The 20,162-nt window shown below is 39.5% G+C and overlaps 5 gene segments (V, D, J or C); 1 reads left to right on the top strand and 4 right to left on the bottom strand.

Moving 5' to 3' along the window:
• Window positions 1-1,095: 1,095 nt before the first annotated feature.
• On the bottom strand, window positions 1,096-1,747 carry LOC127434695 (Ig kappa chain V region K29-213-like). The segment is given in 2 exon segments: window positions 1,096-1,446; window positions 1,582-1,747. Coding segments are annotated over 2 exon segments (387 nt in total).
• Window positions 1,748-3,035: 1,288 nt separating this feature from the next.
• Window positions 3,036-4,085, bottom strand: LOC127434696 (Ig kappa chain V region 3547-like). The segment is given in 2 exon segments: window positions 3,036-3,773; window positions 3,885-4,085. Coding segments are annotated over 2 exon segments (387 nt in total).
• Window positions 4,086-4,224: 139 nt separating this feature from the next.
• Window positions 4,225-7,486, bottom strand: LOC127434700 (Ig kappa chain V region S211-like). The segment is given in 3 exon segments: window positions 4,225-6,126; window positions 6,442-6,737; window positions 6,873-7,486. Coding segments are annotated over 3 exon segments (363 nt in total).
• On the top strand, window positions 7,371-8,889 carry LOC127434547 (Ig kappa-b4 chain C region-like). The segment is given in 3 exon segments: window positions 7,371-7,376; window positions 7,469-7,520; window positions 8,427-8,889. Coding segments are annotated over 3 exon segments (375 nt in total).
• A 1,055-nt stretch (window positions 8,890-9,944) lies between these two features.
• LOC127434692 (Ig kappa chain V region 3547-like) lies at window positions 9,945-11,410 on the bottom strand. The segment is given in 2 exon segments: window positions 9,945-10,394; window positions 10,519-11,410. Coding segments are annotated over 2 exon segments (396 nt in total).
• Between the last annotated feature and the right edge of the window lie 8,752 nt (window positions 11,411-20,162).

Below are 20,162 nucleotides of genomic sequence, written 5' to 3'. Positions count from 1 at the left end.
TTACCCACTGAAGCTAAGCATGGTTGAGCCTGGTCAGTAACTGGATGGGAGACCTCCTTCCGAAAACTAATGCTGCTGCTGGAAGAGGTGTTAGTGAGGCCAGTAGGGGGTGCTCACCCTGCGGTCTGTGTGGGTCCTAACACCCCAGTATAGTGACGGGGACATTATACTGTGATTAAAAAGACACAGTCCTTCAGATGTTAAAAATGAGTTCCTGTCTATCTGTGGTCATTAAAAATACCAGGACACTTCTCGCAATGATAATGTAACCCCAGTGTCCTGACCAGATACCCCCTTTGGCCCTTATCAGTCATGGCCTCCTAATAATCCCCATCCATTAATTGGCTGTATCACTCTACTCTCTCCTCTCCACTAACAGCTGGTGTGTAGTGAGTGTACTGGCGCACTATGGCTGCAGTCGCATCATGCAGGTGGATGCTGCACACTGGTGGTGATTGAGGAGAACCTTCTGTTCACTGTGTAAAGCACTTTGAGTGTAGTGTCAGAAAAGTGCTATATAAATGTAATGTTAATTCATTCATTCATTTGTTCATAAGAATATTTTGAATGGCATTGTGTATTGCACTATATATGAAATTAAAAGTTATACTTGAACATTATAAAAATATTCTCTTTTATAAATGTTGATATCAAATATAATACAATGTGAAATTACATTACAATTTTTACAAACTATTACAAAATTTCTAATCTAATAATAACACATCACTGTTTATTGTTTATATGTTGTTTGTAATGTCTACAAGAGTATATATGTATTGTTTACAGTGTGTGTGTGTATTACAGAGTGTTCTCTTAATGTAAGATGTCTGTGAAGTGTGTCTTGTCTTGTTTGTGGTTGTGCACTGTAGATCTGATGTTTTATGTGGCTGGAATGAAAAACTTTAATCAAGACCGACTAAAAGTTCTCTCTGGTGATTATTTCTACTCATGATCAAAACCATCAAAGTGCACCTAAATTAATAAACTATTGGGAGACTGTGTGTGTGTGTGCGTGTGTGTGTGTGTGTGTGTGTGTGTATGAGCAGCTGCAGTATCTGTCAGTGTATCAGTGCAGTGTGACTGACAGTGGTTTTTGTACGACTCTTTATCACTGTGTGAACATATTAATACTGTTGATGACGTGGAAACTCAGACAGTAATAATGTCCTGCATCTTCAGTCTGGACTCCACTGATGGTCAGTGTAAAATCACTCTTAGATCCACTGCCACTGAATCTAGACGGTGTATTTGATTCTAATTCATTTGCTTTTTTTATCAGGAGTTTAGGAGCTTCTCCAGGTTTCTGCTGATACCAGGCTAGAGGCTGATGACCCCAACCCTGATAAACTTCAGCGCTGGTTTTACAGCTGATAGTAAATGTGTCTCCAAGATGAACAGATTTCACTGCAGGTGTTTGAGTGACTGTCACTGCACATCTTGATTCTAACAGAAGGCAGAAAAATTATATCAGTATACTGTGTGGATAAAATATTTTTCTTTTATTCAGGAGGAAATTATTTCTAGCTCACATTATCAGTCATATAGTGTAGAATGAGTTTCTTTTTTATTTGTTCTTACCTCTAAAACAGTAGCTAGTTAACATCCAGATAAAGATGGTGATGAAAGTCATGATTGCTGTGGATTTAGATTCTGGATGAAGAAGTTCTCAGTCTTCAGTGTTCAAACTCACTGAACTATTAAAAACTCCCAGACAACTGAAGCATGTGCTGCCAATGCAAAGTGTGTTCATGTAAATGAGTGTGATGGTCACGTCAGATAATGCAAAAACAAAACAAAAAAAAAAGGTTAGATGTTCCTTATGTCATGAGTTTGCATCTGAAAAATGTTACAGTATGTCATATTTGTCTGAAGCTAAAAGTCTCTGATCCAAATGGCACAATTAAATGCAGTGTGAGAGAGAGCAGCATCAACATAAGAAACAGTAAAACTGTCACCCTGTTCACCATGATGAATGAGGTTAAAGGTCAGAAGTCATAGGTCATCTTTTTGTTTTAAATAATGCAGACATTCAAATTTTAATCGTAATATTCAATCTGTTTGTCACAACTTAAAGTGTCTTTCTACTTACAGAGAGAATTACATGTAGTATTTGATCAAGAAAGTCCTTTTAAAATGTAAAACTTTACCCAAGGTTTTGAGAGGTTAATAATTGAGAAAGGTGCATTTACTGGTAAATGTAAATAAAATCTCTTGTAGTTTGAACATGGTCACTGGAGACAGAGCTGCTCTATTCTGAGAGAAACAGAATCATTCAACTCTGACAATGCAAATGTGATTTTCACCTCACACTCTCAGATTCACTGTTTGATTGGTTAAATGATCTGAACTGGAACACACCAGTTTCACTTCTGCTCTATTGAGTCGTTCGACAGTTATGAAGTTATTTAAGTGACATCTTCATAAAACTTATGCAACTAATAAACTGCACCAGCTCATCTGTAACACGAGATGAAGACTTTTTTCTGTACTGTAGGTCCACAAGTTTGGACAGATTTTTTTAATGGTGGAGAACACCTGTTGTGACATCTGATCATATTATGGTCTGTTCAAAGATCATTAGATGGTTTGTCTAATAGCAAACACACACTCAAAGTCTCTCATTATGTTGTTCGTGCTATGGGAGGTTTAAAGAGTTGTTCACCCAAACATTATAATTGTCATCATTTACTCACTCTCATGTTGTTCCAAACCTTATGTATGACTTTCTGTCCTCTGTGGAACAGAAAAGGAGCCATTCACTTTAATTAAATGGAAAATATGCAATGCATGTGAATGGTGACTGAGACTTACAATCTCCTTTTGTGTTCCACAGAAGAAATAAAGTCATTCATTTAGTATTCAGTAAAAACTTAAACACTTGTTAAATAATTATATTATGTATTTTTGAGGTTATTAGTGTGTTGCATCATTAGCTTGGCAACATGTTAACATCTCACAAAGTTTAAAATGAGTCTCATGTGGATCAGTGTTTCATGTCAGTCACTGAAGAGGTTTCATTTTTAGTTAGTATTCTACAGACAGCAAAGCAGCTCAGGAGGGTTTGAAACAGAGTCATTGATTGAACAGAGATGGGAAAATGTCTGATGAGCAAATCAAGTTCAGAAATGACTGAACACAGCATCTGAAATCAGGTGTTCAGTTCAATGATGGACAGAAAGTATCATGAGACCATTAATTACTCCTGAAGAATCATGATCACATCAACACGATGTCTAATGATTATCTTTAAAAATACTGATCAACAAAATATGTGTTCATTCCTTGTTTAAATGTCCTTTTTGATTCTCCACATGGTGTGTGTGTGTGTGTGTGTGTGTGTGTGTGTGTGTGTGTGTGTGTGTGTGAGCAGCTGCAGTATCTGTCAGTGTATCAGTGCAGTGTGACTGACAGAGGTTTTTGTACGACTCTTTATCACTGTGTGAACACATATTTACTGTTGATGTAGTGTTCACTCTGACAGTAATAATGTCCTGCATCTTCAGTCTGGACTCCACTGATGGTCAGAGTGAAATCACTATCAGATCCACTGCCACTGAATCTAGATGGAGTTCCAGACTGCACTCTGTTGGCCAGATAAATGAGGAGTTTAGGAGTTTCTCCAGGTTTCTGTAAGTACCAGGCTAAGCGGGAGCCATAAGTACTCTCCCAGTAGACGTTACTGCTGGTTTTACAGTTTATTTTAACTTCTTGTCCTGGTTGAGCTGCTGTTATTGAGGGACTCTGAGTGACTGTGATCTGTCCATCACACTCTGAAATAAATCAGAATAAATTAAACCAAGAAGTTTTGATTTTAAATTGACAAAATATGTTTACTTAACATACAATTAAACTTCTCATTTTAAAAGTCATATGTTACAAACCTCGAGCAAACACCGTGAGAGTCCAGATGAAGAAGGTGATGAATATCATTGTTGTGTGTTGTGTGATGATGAAGATTGTGTTGTGTGTTGATGAAGTGTTAAACTCACAGCACTATAAACACTCTCAGATCACTGAAGCATGTGCTGAATATGTAAAGTGACTCATTCTGGATTTAAATATTGTACACAACACTCCACTGGTCCTTTTCTGGTCATTTCTAAATATTTAGTAATGTCACAAGGTATTTCTGAGCGTGAACAACATGAAATAGCTCAATTAAATAAGCAAACAGTTGAACATCTATTCCACTGTAATTTAATGATAATAATAGTATAGTATATACAAATGTATAAATGTTTAAATCCAGTTTTATAAGTAGAGTGTGATGTTTAAGTAATTTTCTACTCTCTGTTCTGGTTTCAATATTAGCACATCCAACAAATCTTCAAAAGATTTAAATGTTTAAGTAAATTACACAATTTCAGTGTTCGAGGAGAGACATTCAGCAGTTCCTTCATTCAGACGTACAGAATGTTCTCTAATGGGTTATTTCAGGTTTTTATTTATCTTTTAAATTCAGATTCATTATTATTTCATTCTTTATTTTTCATGATTATGTTTGATTATTTTCTATAAAGGTTTCAGAGAGGTTACTGATGGACAGAAACTGACACTGGCGAGCATTGTAGCTGCTGTGTCTCCCCCTTGTGGTCAGAAATGGCAATTTAATTTATTCCTCTCTCCTGGGGTGTGTATACGAGTCTGTCAATTAGGCCTATATTTACTATTTGAAAAGAGATGCAAAGCAATTCCATTTGTGGTACAGTGGCCGCATGTCCTCACCGCATCAAACAATCTCTCTTTTGGATAAAAACACAGTAGCGGTGTGTCAAATGACCTACGATAGCTACATTATGCACTCACAATATGCACTATACACTCAGACATGTAGTGTATTCATTTAAAAAGTGTAAAATCAACCCAAAATGAACAACTGACGTTTTTTTTACTACACAGAAGCATTCGCCTTTTAACAGCTGACAGCTGTGGTCTAAAACATGTTTCCTTTTGAACATTCTGCAACACTGGATTGCATTTGTTTTAGGCGATGGACCACATCATTAGTGGAAGTTAATTAATGAAATAATTGATCTATGGGACTCTGAAGTTTCTGGCCCAGCTGAAGTTCATCTGGTGACACTCCAGTTGTTTCCTGCACTGCCGAGTTAATGGCAAACTTCAGCTCGGGAAGGTGTGCATCCCATTTCTTGTGGTTTTCTTCAACATAAGACGAGATCATGTATTTTAAGGTATGGTTTACCCGTTCCGTCATATTGGTCTGGGGATGGTAAACTGTAGTGACCTTTGGAGTTACCATCCAAGTCTCACACAGATCTCTGAAAACAGAGACAAACTGGGAACCCTGATCAGACAGAAGGAATGTGGGAACCCCCATCTTGTGAATATCTCCTTTCGGAGTACGGATGCAATTAGTGGAAGCTAAAAAATAAATGTAGTGAAGCTGAATAATTTTTAATCAACTGAGGCAAAAGTACTATGATTTATTTAGAAAAATTTTTGAGAGTGGTTATAATTCATTACATTCCACATCTGAAATTATTTTATGTGTACTATTTGAGGTGAATTTAAAGATGTGCATGAATTGTATGTTTAAATGTTTCCATTTAGTTTCAATGACAGCATGAGCTGGTTTGGACTCCAAACGTTTGTTCATAACCCGATGATCATGTTATCCAGCACAATTTGAGAATGTATCAAAGAGCATCTCGTGTTCTTCAATGAAACTATGAAATCTGATCTTTTGCACAAATGAGTTCACATGTTTATTTGAAGTGTTGATGGTATTACGATGTGAACATCTGCTGATGGAGCTGCTCTATTCTGAGAGGAACAGAATCACTCCACCCTGATGATGCAAATATGAGTTTCACTGTTTGACTCTTTATTGTGTGAATGAGACAGTTGAGTTTGACTAATGGAGAGATGAGCTTTGATCATATTCATCAGTTTACTCTGAGGCTGATCTCAGCAGTCATACTGACCTTATGAATGTTTCAATCAACTGTTCAAAACTCAATATCAATGATGCTGTTTGTGTCACACACATCTGCTCAGTGTTTGTCCTGTTTATCATCTCTGGAAACTTTCAGTTGATCACACTGAACTAAAGTCTTACAGTGTTCAGTTTAATGATGTCCATCATCAAGGATATATTGTTTTCTGTGAATCACAGCTTTGTTTTACTATTCTTTTATTTGATTGTCAATCATCAGTGTTTGACTGTTCAAACAAACAACAGGGTAGTAAATAATATTAGTTGTTATATCGTTCATTCAGTTCAGTTTAGAGGGGAACAGATAACTTATGAAATTCATACATAAAACTATGAATGCAATAATTATAATAATTATAAAAATGAGTGTTATTGTGTGAGTGTGAGCAGCTGCAGTATCTGTCAGTGTATCAGTGCAGTGTGACTGACAGAGGTTTTTGTACGACTCTTTATCACTGTGTGAACACATAGCTGCCACTGACCTCGTGTACACTCTGACAGTAATAATGTCCTGCATCTTCAGTCTGGACTCCACTGATGGTCAGAGTGAAATCACTATCAGATCCACTGCCACTGAATCTAGATGGAGTATCAGACTCCAGGCTGTCGGTCAGATAAATGAGGAGTTTAGGAGCTTCTCCAGGTTTCTGTAAGTACCAGGCTAACTCATCACCACCATACACTCTACTGCTGGTTTTACAGTTTATTTTAACTTCTTGTCCTGGTTGAGCTGCTGTTATTGAGGGACTCTGAGTGACTGTGATCTGTCCATCACACTCTGAAACACATGACATAATAAACACAGAAGTTTTCACTATCTCAAGAACAGTTATTTGACACCTGAAGATTAAAAAATCATTTTAGTTTGAATGTGTAAAATATACTGACTATTAGCACTGAAATAGATTCTCACCAGCAGTGAAAAGCAGAAGAGAGCAGATAATGAGAGCGTGTGCTGTCATCTTTACTGTGAATGAGTGAGAACTGAAGGAACAGTGATGTTGGTTTGACAGTCCTGACTAACAGACAGTCTGATATTGTGCTTTAATCAGAGGGGTGGGACACACATTCAAAACTGTTTCCTCTCACCAGCAAATGTGACTGTTACAGGAGAACAGCAGCAATGAGAATACATTATTAAAAGAATATTACATTTATGAATATTAACAGTATGTCTTTATTCTAAGTTATTAAATACATTGCATTCCAGTCAGTGGATATTCTCAGGAAGTTTTTTTCAATGTTTTGATTTCTCATGAACATTCAACACAGACTTCATCACAAGAGTTATGAGGAGTTAAAACATGCAATCATAAAACAATGTTATATTTTTATTTTTAAATGCATATTATGAACTATTCATATTTTTATTTGCAGTTGCCACAATATGAATAATAAAATAAATGAAAGTATGTTTGTATGTGTGTTGTGTAAAGATGTGTTTGTGATCATGTGTTTAAAGTGCAGTTAGTGAAGCGCTCAGAGGTTTTTGTACAGCTGTTCTATTAGTTTGTTTCACTGTGGTACACTTTCGGCAGCGGCACCAAACTGGATGTTGGCAGTAAGTAAATCAGCAAATCATTCTTTTAATGTTGCATATGTTTTATAATTATGTTGAATGTGTGTTTTATGTGAAATTGACACATATGAGTTGAGTGATTTGTCTCAATTTAAGTTTTGTTTCAGTCAAAAGAAAAAGTTTCAAACTTGACAAAAAACAAGAAAAAGTAGCCTATTCTAAATTTGTGATTTTTGTGATTTTTATTTTTTTTATTTTTGAATTTTAATTTTTTTATTTATTTGTTTACTTTTATTTATTCATTTAATTTTTCAATACCTGGGCAGCCAGACTGTTTTACAAAAAAATAATGTGAATTTTAAAGACATTTAATTTGCACTTCTTCAGCACATGTGAATTTGTTGCTCGTACAGAAGTGAGATGTGATTGAGTTTTTGTAGCTGTTCATGATTTAAATTACTAACATTAGCAAGAGTTGATAAAAACTGTCCATTAAATGAAATGTGTAGCCTTTTAATGTAATATGTAAGAGAAATACATATTCTTTCTCCAAATTAACAGTTAAAAGTTAATAAATGTATAGAATTTTCTTTTCTATACTCTTGAGGTTGGGCAATGTCTTTTCATAGTTAGTCCTGAATGTAGACAGACAAATATATGAAGGAAAGACATTCTTCAACTTTTGTGCAAGTCTACTGCAAACATACAAAGATATGTGCACTTTATTGATAATTTCATCAATCGGTTAAACTGATATAATTTTGGTAACTGAGAGTCTTTAAAAAAGTTCTTTATAGGAGCGACAGATCAACATGAAGAAAAAAACCTTTAATGCAGTTTAATGTTGACAGTTTAAGTACTGTATATCTTTAAAAAAAAGACAAAATAAATTACATTAATAAATAATATATTTTCTTTTTGCTAAGTTGTCTATTGTGTATTTGTCAGGCAACACTCGTCCTGCCGTGAGCGTCCTGCTGCCCTCCAGTGAAGAGATTTCCACAAAGAACACAGCAACACTGATGTGTGTGGCCAACAAGGGCTTCCCCTCAGACTGGAGCCTGAACTGGAAGGTGGACGGGAGCAGCAGGTCTGAGAAGAGCAGTGCTGGGGTCCTGGAGAAGGACGGTCTGTACAGCTGGAGCAGCAGTCTGACTCTCTCTCAGGAGGAGTGGATGAAGGCGGTCACAGTGAGCTGTGAGGCCAGACAGAAAGACCAGCCGTCAGTCACTGGAGAAGTGAGGAGAGATCAGTGTTCTGAGTAGATCCTCTGGATTCTCTTCTGCTCTTCTCACTCATGTCTCACATGGAGACTAACAGTGACTTCTATTCAGACAAGTATATGTGTGCTTTTGTTATTCAGTGCTGTTTTCTGTTGTCAAAATTCAATAAATGAAATAATATTCAGTTATTTTGATTTCCTTTTGGTGTCTTTTGAATTTGAAAAAGTACTTCAACATTTCTGGTGATTTATAAATCAGGGCTTTAGTTCACACTTTAGAAATAAACTTCACTCAATGAACCATGAAAACACCTGCAGAGACTTTATGAAACAAGATCATGTAGTCAAATTAAGAAACTCATACACACAGTGTTCTCAGTAAATGTCACAATTTATTAAGAGGTTTTGAAATATCAACATGCAGGAGATAAATACTGTGGGGTTCAAAAGTCTGAAACAAAGTGTAAAGTTATTATTGATATCATTTATTGATATAATTAATTATATATATATTTTTTAGATATGCCAGTGTTCTCCAATGGTGTGTGTGTGTGTGTGTGTGCGAGTGGTTTGCAAGCACATTTTTTAGATTATAAACTAGTAATTACGAGGTTATTATGCTATAAATATGGTTTATGAGGACACCGCTAGTGTCCCTGTAATTCAAACAGCTTAAACACACTAAACAATGTTCAAGTTCAAGTTTATTTATAAAGCACTTTAAAAACTACAATATAGACCAAAGTGCTGTACATTAATATCATACAATATAACATAATATTATTAAAACACAATTAAATAAAACAGTAAATAAATAAATAAAAAACATAATAAAAATGGCAAAAGGTTTCTATGATGGTTAGTTTTAGGGGATAGAATATGTAGTTTGTGCAGTATAAAAATCATGTCTATGGAGAGTCCTCGTATTGATAGAAGTACCAACGTGTGTGTGTGTGTGTGTGTGTGTGTGTGTGTATGTGTACACATGTTTATACTACATTGTGGGGACCAAATGTCCCCACAAGGATAGTAAAACCTGAGATCACCTACTTTGTGGGGCCCAGCCAGCGGTCCCCATGAGGGAAATGGCTTATTAAACATACTAAACGATGTTTTTTTGAAAATGTAAAAATATAAAAAGGTTTCTGTGAGGGTAAGGGGAGAGAAATTATCAGTAGATCTGTATAAAATCCATAAAATGCATGGAAGTCTATGGAGAGTCCCCACAATGATATAAAAACAAGTGTGTGTGTGTGTGTGTTTGTGTGTGTGTGTGTGTGAGCAGCTGCAGTATCTGTCAGTGTATCAGTGCAGTGTGACTGACAGAGGTTTTTGTATGACTCTTTATCACTGTGTGAACAACCAGCTGCTACTGATGTAGTGTTCACTCTTACAGTAATAATGTCCTGCATCTTCAGTCTGGACTCCACTGATGGTCAGAGTGAAATCAGTTCCATAATCAGATCCACTGCCACTGAATCTTGATGGAGTTCCAGACTGCAGTGATCTAATGTAGTAAATGAGGAGTTTAGGAGCTTCTCCAGGTTTCTGATGATACCAGGCGAGACAGCTACCACAGCCCCATGAACGATCTCCGATTCCTCTGCTAGTTTTACAGTTTATAGTGATGGATTCTCCTGGTTGAACAGTTGTTACTGTTGGAGTCTGAGTCACAGAAATGTGTCCTGTAATTTCTGTTAAAGAAAGTTCATCAGAAAATTACGATATGAAACTTTAAAAATACAGTATACATACATTGTTTTCTACCAGACACATGCATACATATAACACTGAGTTTTAATAATATTTAAACTGAACCTTGAACAGTCAGAACGAGTGTCCAGATACAGACGCTGATGAAATTCATTCTTGTTGTTGTTTGTTCAGTTATTATGAAGAAAAGTTCTCAGTGATGAAGTGTTAAACTCACAGCACTATAAACACTCTCAGATCACTGAAGCATGTGCTGAATATGCAAAATAATGCAAACAGTCTCTAAAAGCTTATATGCTGTCAGTCTAATATACATTATGATCATGTGACATTAAACTCGCTAAATTACCTCCAAAAACCAAGCGTATTGCAGATCAGACAATATGTAACTGAGAATTTTTCATGCATTCTTCCTTAAAAATATTCCTCAGTCTCTCTGTTTTAGTGTTTCAACTTTTGTCAACTAAACAAAGTCAAATGAGTCCAGATTGAACAGTGTGCATCTGACATGTTGAAAATTGTTGATTAGTTTGTCTGAATCTTCAGCTTTTCTGTTAATGATGTTTGAGCTGTGTATGAATGACAGAAACATCATTATGACAAAAATGACTCCTGTATCCACGCAGGATTGGTGTTACGCCCTCAAGGCATATGTTACTGTGGATTTTTTTCTTATGTGTGTCCCTTTCTTTACAGTTGCTCCAGCCAATCCAAGTCTGATTGATCCCAGACGAGCCCCCACTTTTTTACATTCCTCAGCATCCTCTAGTCTTAAAGCAGCACTCGTTGTGACTGAAACACTAAGTTCAGTTTTATAATAATGTTAATGTCTCCACTGATGTGTGTGTGTGTGTGTGTGTGAGAGAGAGAGCAGCTGCAGTATCTGTCAGTGTATCAGTGCAGTCACTATGGTTTTTGTACAACTCTTTATCACTGTGTGAATAAACCTTTACTGTCAATCCAGTGGTAACTCTGACAGTAATAATGTCCTGCATCTTCAGTCTGGACTCCACTGATGGTCACTGATGATCTGCTCCATTGCCACTGAATCGTGATGGAGTTCCAGTGTGAAGGGTTTTGATGTTGTATACTAAACGATTTGGAGCTTCTCCAGGTTTCTGTAGATACCAGGAAACACAAGTCTTACAGTCACCATCTGACTGGCGTCCAATGAAACTGCTGGTTTTACAGGTCAGAGTGACTGTGTGTCCGATCTGAACATGTTTCTCTGTGGGAGTCTGAGTTACAGTGACCTGTCCTGTGGAATCTAAGGAACATTTAGAAGAAATTAAATTATTTTTTTTATTTATTTTTTTTTTTATTGTACTTGCAAATGAATCAAATTAGCCAATTTCTATTTACATGATTTTACCTTGAAAGTGGATTGCTATGATACACGTGAGGATGGTGATGAATATCATTTCTAATTATTGTGTATTCTGCTTAATAGTCTCAGTGATGAAATGTTAAACTCACAGCAGTATAAATGCTCTCAGATCACTGATGCATGTGCTGTCAATGCAAAGTGACTTTATGAAAATAATCTTCTTGTTTGCAGCTGCTTTCTAGCGCTGCAGACTCTTATCTGTATTTCTACACATCTCATGTTAGTCATTGTTCATTTCTGTCACTCCTGAAGTTTTTTGCACTTTCATTTTCTACATTTTCATTTTATGGAATAATTTTTTTTTTTTTTTTTTTTTGTATTTACTCGTAAAAATAAAAATGAGAAAATATACATATAAATGATTCACTCTCAGAAAACAGTACTAAACTCTACCTTTATAAGTTACAAGGGCCGTGACTGGGGCAGCATCCTCAAGGGGACCCTTTTTACCAGTAGTATATTGTTTTGGGTACATCATTTTACCTTAAGGTCTTATTGCATAACTTTTTAAAGATACATTTTATATGTTTTTCCTTTAGGAACAATAATCTACATGCACTGTACTTTTTTTTTTTTTTTTTAAGAATTTAATTAAGGTTCCCTCTGCAGTGAAATATCAATCTCCTTTCACATTGTCAGCTTCAATGTCTTCAGTGTGAATTTGCAAAACAGAATAACTGGTCAATGAATAATGTTATAATAATTAATTTACTAAATGAATGAAAACAGCAGCTTGAAGTTTTGCCTTCAGTTACAGGGGGCAATTGTACTCTCTGTCCCTATGAGGATTTTTGTTCTCATCATGTTTTATTTCTTTGTTTGGTGTTCCAGAACTTTAACCAAAGTGTCTTTTATGAACAGATAAACTTTTTAATTATGGAACAGTTCTGAAAAGGTGCGATTGCTGGTAAAACTAAACTACTAAAATTGTGGTTTGAACATGGTCACTGAAAACAGAGCTGCTCTATTCTGAGAGAAACAGAATCATTCAACTCTGACAATGCAAATGTGATTTTCACCTCACACTCTCAGATTCACTGTTTGATTGGTTAAATGATCTGAACTGGAACACACCAGTTTCACTTCTGCTCTATTGAGTCATTCGACAGTTATGAAGTTATTTAAGTGACATCTTCATAAAACTTATGCAACTAATAAACTGCACCAGCTCATCTGTAACACGAGATGAAGACTTTTTTCTGTACTGTAGGTCCACAAGTTTGGACAGATTTTTTTCTTGTGCCAAAATCATTCTTTGAAAACCTTCTTTCATAAAACGTTACAAATAATCAAAAGCTTATTTGTTAAAAAAATAATGTAAGGAAACATTTTTATTTAACTTTGGTTTAGCATTTTAAATGAGTTCAAAAATGTATTTTATTATATCATGTGATTACATGTCAACCGCTTACCCTCCAACATTACTCTAATTCTATCACAGATACAGTCACGTGACCAAAATGGAGGAGGGAAGCGTTCTGGGGCGCAGAAAAAAAAATGAAAAACAATGCATTAAAATGAGGACAGCAATGTCCAAGTGGATAAACAGAGATTGGTAAGATTAACCTATCATTTTTATCACTTTAAGTCTTGAAATTAATCAACATTTAATGTTGTTGCCTGAGAGGACAAAGTGATTAACGTTAATATCAGTTCATTTCCAAGTATCTCGCGGTATGTTTGTGAATGGCCGTTTGATTTACATTCGAGAGAAACTGAGGAGATTAAAATCTCCTCACCCGCACAAACAAGGACTTTTCAAACTCTGCTGCCTTGTGCTTCACAGAAACCTGGCTGAGTGAAGCCATTCCGGACAGCGCGTTACATCTGCCGGGCTTTCAGCTGTTCAAAGCAGATCGCATTGCGGAGTTAACGGGGAAAACAAGAGGCGGTGGAACATGCTTTTACATCAATGAAAGTTGGTGTACAGATGTAACAACGTTAAAGAGGATGTGCTGTCCTAATTTGGAAGCACTCTTTATTAACTACAAGCCGTTCTACTCGCCGTGGGAGTTTTCCTCGTTTATTCTGGTGAGTGTGAATATCGCGCCAGATGCGTGTGTGAACAGCGCTGCAACAGCTGACTGATCAAATCACAGACACAGAACAACAATACCCGGACTCAGTTATTATTATTCTTGGGGATTTTAACAAAGCAAATCTCACACATGAACTGCCCAAATACAAAGAGCACATTGCATGCCCCAACAGAGACAGGAACATACTGGATCACTGCTACACAACAATAAAGGATGCATATCGCTCTGTCCCTAGAGCAGCTTTGGAACTGATCACTGTCTGGTTCATCTTCTTCCAACCTACAGGCAGAAATGAAAATCAGCTAAACCAGTAGTAAGGACTGTAAAGAGATGGACCAATGAAGCAGAGCTGGAATTACAAGTCTGCTTCAGTTGCACGGATTGGAGTGTTTTTGAGGCTGCAGCCACATATCTGGACGAGCTTACAGATACTGTGACATCATATATCAGTTTCTGTATCTCTTATGTGCATTCCTACTAGGACTTATTTAAAGTTCAACAACGACAAACCGTGGTTTACAGCAGAGCTCAGGCAGCTTTGTCAGGCCAAAGAGGATGCATACAGGGGTGGGGATAAAGTATTGTACAATCAGGCCATGAACACACTGAACAAGGAAATCAGAGTGGCTAAAAGAAGATACTCTGAGAAGCTGAAAAACAAATTTTCAGCTAACAACCCTGCATCGGTGTGGAGTGGCATGAAACAACTTATGAATTACAGGACTCCTACCCCCAACCCTGTGGTGGACCATCAACTGGCTGATGACCTGAATGTGTTCTACTGCAGATTTGACAGGCCCAATCTCACACCCCACACCCACTCTGACCTTCACCTCACACAAACACCAACACCTCCTGCAACCCCCCTCCTCCCCCATCCTGCTACTCAACCTGCACTTAAGATCTGTGAAGATGATGTGAGCTGGGTCTTTTGGAAACAAAAGACAGGGAAAGCTTCAGGCCCAGATGGCGTCTCACCAGCGTGTCTTCGATCCTGTGCTAACCAACTGACCCCCATCTTCACACAGATCTTCAATAGATCACTGGAGCAGTGTGAAGTCCCATGCTGCTTCAAATGATCAATCATTATTCCAGTCCCAAAGAAATCAAAAATCACAGGACTTAATGACAACAGACCTGTCGCCCTGACGTCTGTGGTCATGAAATCATTTGAGAGACTGGTGTTGGCCCACCTAAAGAACATCACTGGACCCTTTCTAGATCCCCTTCAATTTGCTAATCAAGCAAACAGGTCTGTGGATGATGCAGTCAACATGGGATTGCATCATATCCTGCAACATCTGGACAGACCAGGGACATATGCAAAGATCCTTTTTGTGGACTTCAGTTCGGCTTTCAACACCATCATCCCAGCTATACTCCAGAATAAATAACACCAACTCTCTGTCCCCATGTCTATCTGTCAGTGGATTACCAGCTTTCTGACAGACAGGCAGCAGCTTGTGAGACAGGGGAAACTTACTTCCAGCACCTGTACAATCAGCACTGGTGCCCCCCAGGGATGTGTGCTCTTCCCACTACTCTTCTCCCTCTACATCGCAAAGGACCCCTCTGTCAAGCTCCTGAAGTTTGCAAACAACACCACTGTCATCGGCAGAAGGGAGGTTGAACAACTGGCTGTCTGGTGCAGTCAAAACAACCTTGAGCTGAACACGCTCAGAATGGTGGAGATGATTGTGGACTTTAGGAGGAACCCCCCAACACTGTCCCCTCTCACCATTCTAAACAGCACTGTGGCAGCTGTGGAGTCATTCAGGTTCCTTGGCACTACCATCTCACAGGACCTGAAGTGGGAGACACACATTGACTCCATTGTGAAAAAGGCCCAGCAGAGGTTGTACTTCCTTTGCCAGCTGAGGAAGCTCAACCTGCCACAGATGCTACTGATACAGTTCTACTCAGCAGTCATTGAGTCTGTCCTCTGCACTTCAGTATCTGTCTGGTTTGGTTCAGCTACGAAATCAGACATCAGAAGACTACAAAGGACAGTTCAGACTGCTGAGAGGATTATTGGTTGCCCCTTGCCCCCCCTTCAAGAACTATACACGTTCACTCACCCTGCCCATTACCTTTTTGAACTATTGCCTTCTGGCCGACGCTTCAAAGCTCTGAGCACCAGAACCGTCAGGCACAGGAACAGTTTTTTTCCCTTAGGCTATCCATCTCATGAACAGTTAAATTGCCCCATTGAGCAATAACTATGTGTAATACACAGTTTAGTCTTTTTTTATATTTATCCAACCTCTTCTGCCATTTAATTCCAATGAAAAAACAAACAAAAAAAAACAAAAGACATTTGCATTGTACATAACAGATAACATATCTGTATTAGATTTGCACTACGTATGTGTATGTGTGTATGCATGTATGTGTGTGTCTGTGTATGTATGTATGTGTATAATTATTTTTATTTTTTATTATCTATGTCTTGCTGCTGTTTTTGTATTGTTGTACACTGAAAGCTCCTGTCATCAAGACAAATTCCCTGTATGTTTAAGCATACTTGACAATAAAGCTGATCCTGATCCTCTGTTAATGCAGACGAGAGAACAGGTAGGAACTGCGACACAGCATATTATGATATAAAGGGGTCATGACGTACTCTTTTTTCTTTTTTTTTTTACCATATACATTTTTTCTCTGAGGTACACTTGTAATGTTAATACAGTTTTTTTTTTTTCACCAGAAACAGTCATAATTTAGTAAAATAGTATAATTTCCCACCCTGTCTCTGGCTCTCTGACTGAAACGCTAGGTTTTTAGCTCTTTTGCCCTTTAAGACTTCAATATCAGCCCTTCTCTCCTCATCAGTTTGTTTATGACTGAGAGAGCCAGTGAGTGGGGCCAAGGGTGTAATGATGTAAAAGCAGGCATCTGTCTTTCTGAAGAGACAGTCATATGCAAATGTCTTTTGGTCCTTGTGACATCACAGGCCCCACACATTCCAAACGGGCTGTTGAACCTGCTTTAAGCAAAGCTATTTTTGCAGTGAGGAATGCGGATTTTAAGCTCTGAAACTTACAGGAGGTTTTTATAATACAATGAACTCTTATTTGTCAAAAGATCAAGGAAAATTTGATTCCTCATGTCATGACACTTTAAACAATATCAAGAAACATTACAGATTAGGGATATGCAGATTTAAGATATATATTTTGTGAAACATCTGGTCTATTTACTCAGCCAAGAAGATGAAGAGAACAACAAAGAGATGACAGAAAATGAGTATAAAGCCTATTCTATATTATACACATAATTATGCTATAAACAAACACTCAAGTGTCTTCATAAAGCAAAATGCTTTAAAAAAAAACTTACTAAATGAAGGATTTTTTAAATGTAAAAATGCAGAAAGTGTTCTGTGAGGGTTAGCATTAGGGGATAGAACATACAGTGGCAAGAAAAAGTATGTGAACCCTTTGGAATTAATTGGTTTTCTGCATTAATTGGTCATAACATTTAATTTCATCACAAGTATAGACAAACACACAAACAATTATAATCTTTCATGTCTTTATTGAACACATCCCATTAAACATTCACAGTGCTCTGGAAAAAGTAAGTGAAAAGTTTACACCCCCCGGCTCTTGATGCATCATGTTGCCTTCTTGAGCATCAGTGAATGTTTTCACCCTTTGTAATAGTTGTGTATGAGTCCATCAATTTTTCCCAGTGTGAGAAGATGAATCTCAAAATCATACAGTCACTGTTGGAAAGGGGTCAAATATGCAGAAGATGCTGGAAAACATCATGGTTACTTGTGTAACCTCCGTTCCCTGATGGAGGGAATGAGATGCTGTGTCGATGTAGTGACACTAGGGGTCACTCTTGGGAGCGCGAGACACCTCTGGTCTTTGATAAAAGGCCAATGAAAATTGGCGAGTGGTATTTGCATGCCACTCCCTCGGGTATACGGGTATAAAAGGAGCTGGCATGCAACCACTCATTCAGGTTTTATGCTGAGGAGCCGATATAAGGTCCGGCCATTTCAGCGGGTAGTTCAGCGTTGTGGCAGGAGGGACACAACGTCTCGTTCCCTCCATCAGGGAACGGAGGTTACACAAATAACCATGATGTTCCCTATCTGTCACTCACTCTACGTTGTGTCGATGTAGTGACACTAGGGGTCCCTATACGAAACACCACAACTGGCTGAACTGTGTTAAGTGAACTGGCAGTGTGTGGTGGGCAGACTACTGTGTGCCTCATAGCCAGCACACCAACATAGTTATGAGTGTCGAACGGCCCTTTGGGGACAAGTCGACTACCAAAAAGATAGAGACAGGCTGACCCAGTCGTGGCCTCTTTTCCCCTTCTCTTTTTCCACTCCCTAAAAAAGAAGGGGGATTATCTGACTGGGCCGCCAGGTCTAGTCGGGGGGTGTCACTCCCAAGGGGAAGACACCGCGGAGACCACACCTCGCCCAAAGAGAGGGGGTGATATTTAAGTGGAAGAATACGTCACATGGTCTTTCCAACCATGTAGAGAGTCTTCAAGGTAGATCCTACCCAACGGGGGAGGAGTTACTACAAACATGGAGACTTGGGCAGAGGGGTTCTGCCCAAGGAAGACACAGTTTGCCAACAGGGAAACAAATTAGCGGAAGATATATATCGCATTGGGTTAGCCTTACAGGGAACCGCCACATGCGGAGCACCTACCCCAGAACAGGATTGTTAGTTAGCACGTGTACTGGGCTGGCAGTGAGTCTCTCCGCAAACTCGACTGCCACAGGGCTCGGAGGAAGTCAACCAGGGAACAAAGCTTGTGAACACTTCAGGGAATTAATGGCGCACATCTTCAGCTCAAAAGGAGGTGGAAGGCACTATGTGCAAGCGATACACCCGGCCGGCTATCCCAGGATTATCCGCTTGTATTGTGTTGCCCAGCCTGCTGCTCTGCAAATGTCTGTTAGAGAGGCACACCTGGCCAGGGCCCAGGAGGCCGCTACACCCCTGGTGGAATGGGCTCATAGCCTTACTGGGGGCGGCATTCCCTGGGCGTGATATGCCATAGCTATGGTGTCAATGAGCCAGTAGGCGATCCTCTGCTTGGAGACAGTGCTTCCTTTCCGCTGTGCACCAAAGCAGACAAAGAGCTGCTCAGAGATTCTAAAGCTCTGCGTGCGATCCAAATAGATGCGTAAAGCGCGCACCGGACACAGCAATGATAGGGCTGGGTCTGCCTCCTCCTGGGGCAGTGCTCGCAGGTTTACCACCTGATCCCTAAAAGGGGTCATGGGAACCTTGGGCACATAGCCCGGTCGGGGTCTCAGGATCACGTGAGAGTAGCCCGGACCGAACTCCAGGCATGTTTCGCTGACAGAGAACGCTTGCAGTTCTCCTACCCTCTTGATGGAAGTGAGTGCAGTCAGGAGGGCAGTCTTCAAGGAGAGTGCCTTTAGCTCAGCTGACTGCAAAGGCTCAAAGGGGGCTCTCTGTAGACCCTGAAGAACTAAAGAGAGGTCCCATGAGGGAACGAGGCGCGGTCTGGAGGGATTCTGCCTCCTGGCACCTCTCAGGGACCTGATGATCAGGTTGTGCTTCCCTAAGGACATACCGTCGACTGCATCGTGGTGTGCTGCTACGGCGGCAACGTACACCTTCAAGGTGGAAGGGGACAGCCACCCTTCCAACCTCTCCTGCAGGAAGGAAAGCACTGGTCTGACTGCACATTTCTGGGGGTCTTCCCGTCAGGAAGAACACCACTTAGTGAACAGATGCCACTTAAAAGGCATACAGGCGCCTCATAGAGGGGGCCCTAGCCTGAGTGATCGTGTCTACCACCGCGGGTGGTAGACCGTTTAGGTCTTCCGCTTCCCGTCCAGGAGCCAGACATGGAGATTCTAGAGGTCTGGCCATGGGTGCCAGATGGTGTCCCGTCCCTGAGAAAGAAGGTCCTTCCTCAAGGGAATTCGCCGGGGGGGCTGTCGCGAGGAGCGTGAGGTCTGAGAACCACATCTGGTTGGGCCAGTAGGGTGCTACCAGGACGACCTGCTCCTCGTCCTCCCAGGGTCAGTGCAAGTAGGCTCACTGAGGAAAACGCATATTTGCGCATGTCAGGGGGCCAGCTGTGTGCCAGCACATTTATGCCGAGGGGGGCCTCGGTCAGGGCATACCAGAGAGGGCATTGTGAGGATTCTTGGGAGGCGAACAGGTGCACCTGTGCCTGTCTGAATCGACTCCAAATCAGCTGGACCACCCGTGGGTGGAGTCCCCACTACCCCCTGAGGGTAACCTTGTTAGGTTTGCAGCGAATTAAAGTGCTGCTGACTCCAGAGGAGGAGACGGCGGGCAAGTTGT

Source organism: Myxocyprinus asiaticus, chromosome 44 (genome assembly GCF_019703515.2).
Source record: "Myxocyprinus asiaticus isolate MX2 ecotype Aquarium Trade chromosome 44, UBuf_Myxa_2, whole genome shotgun sequence".
NCBI classification, from domain to species: domain Eukaryota; kingdom Metazoa; phylum Chordata; class Actinopteri; order Cypriniformes; family Catostomidae; genus Myxocyprinus; species Myxocyprinus asiaticus.
This window is presented reverse-complemented; position numbering and strand designations above follow the sequence as displayed.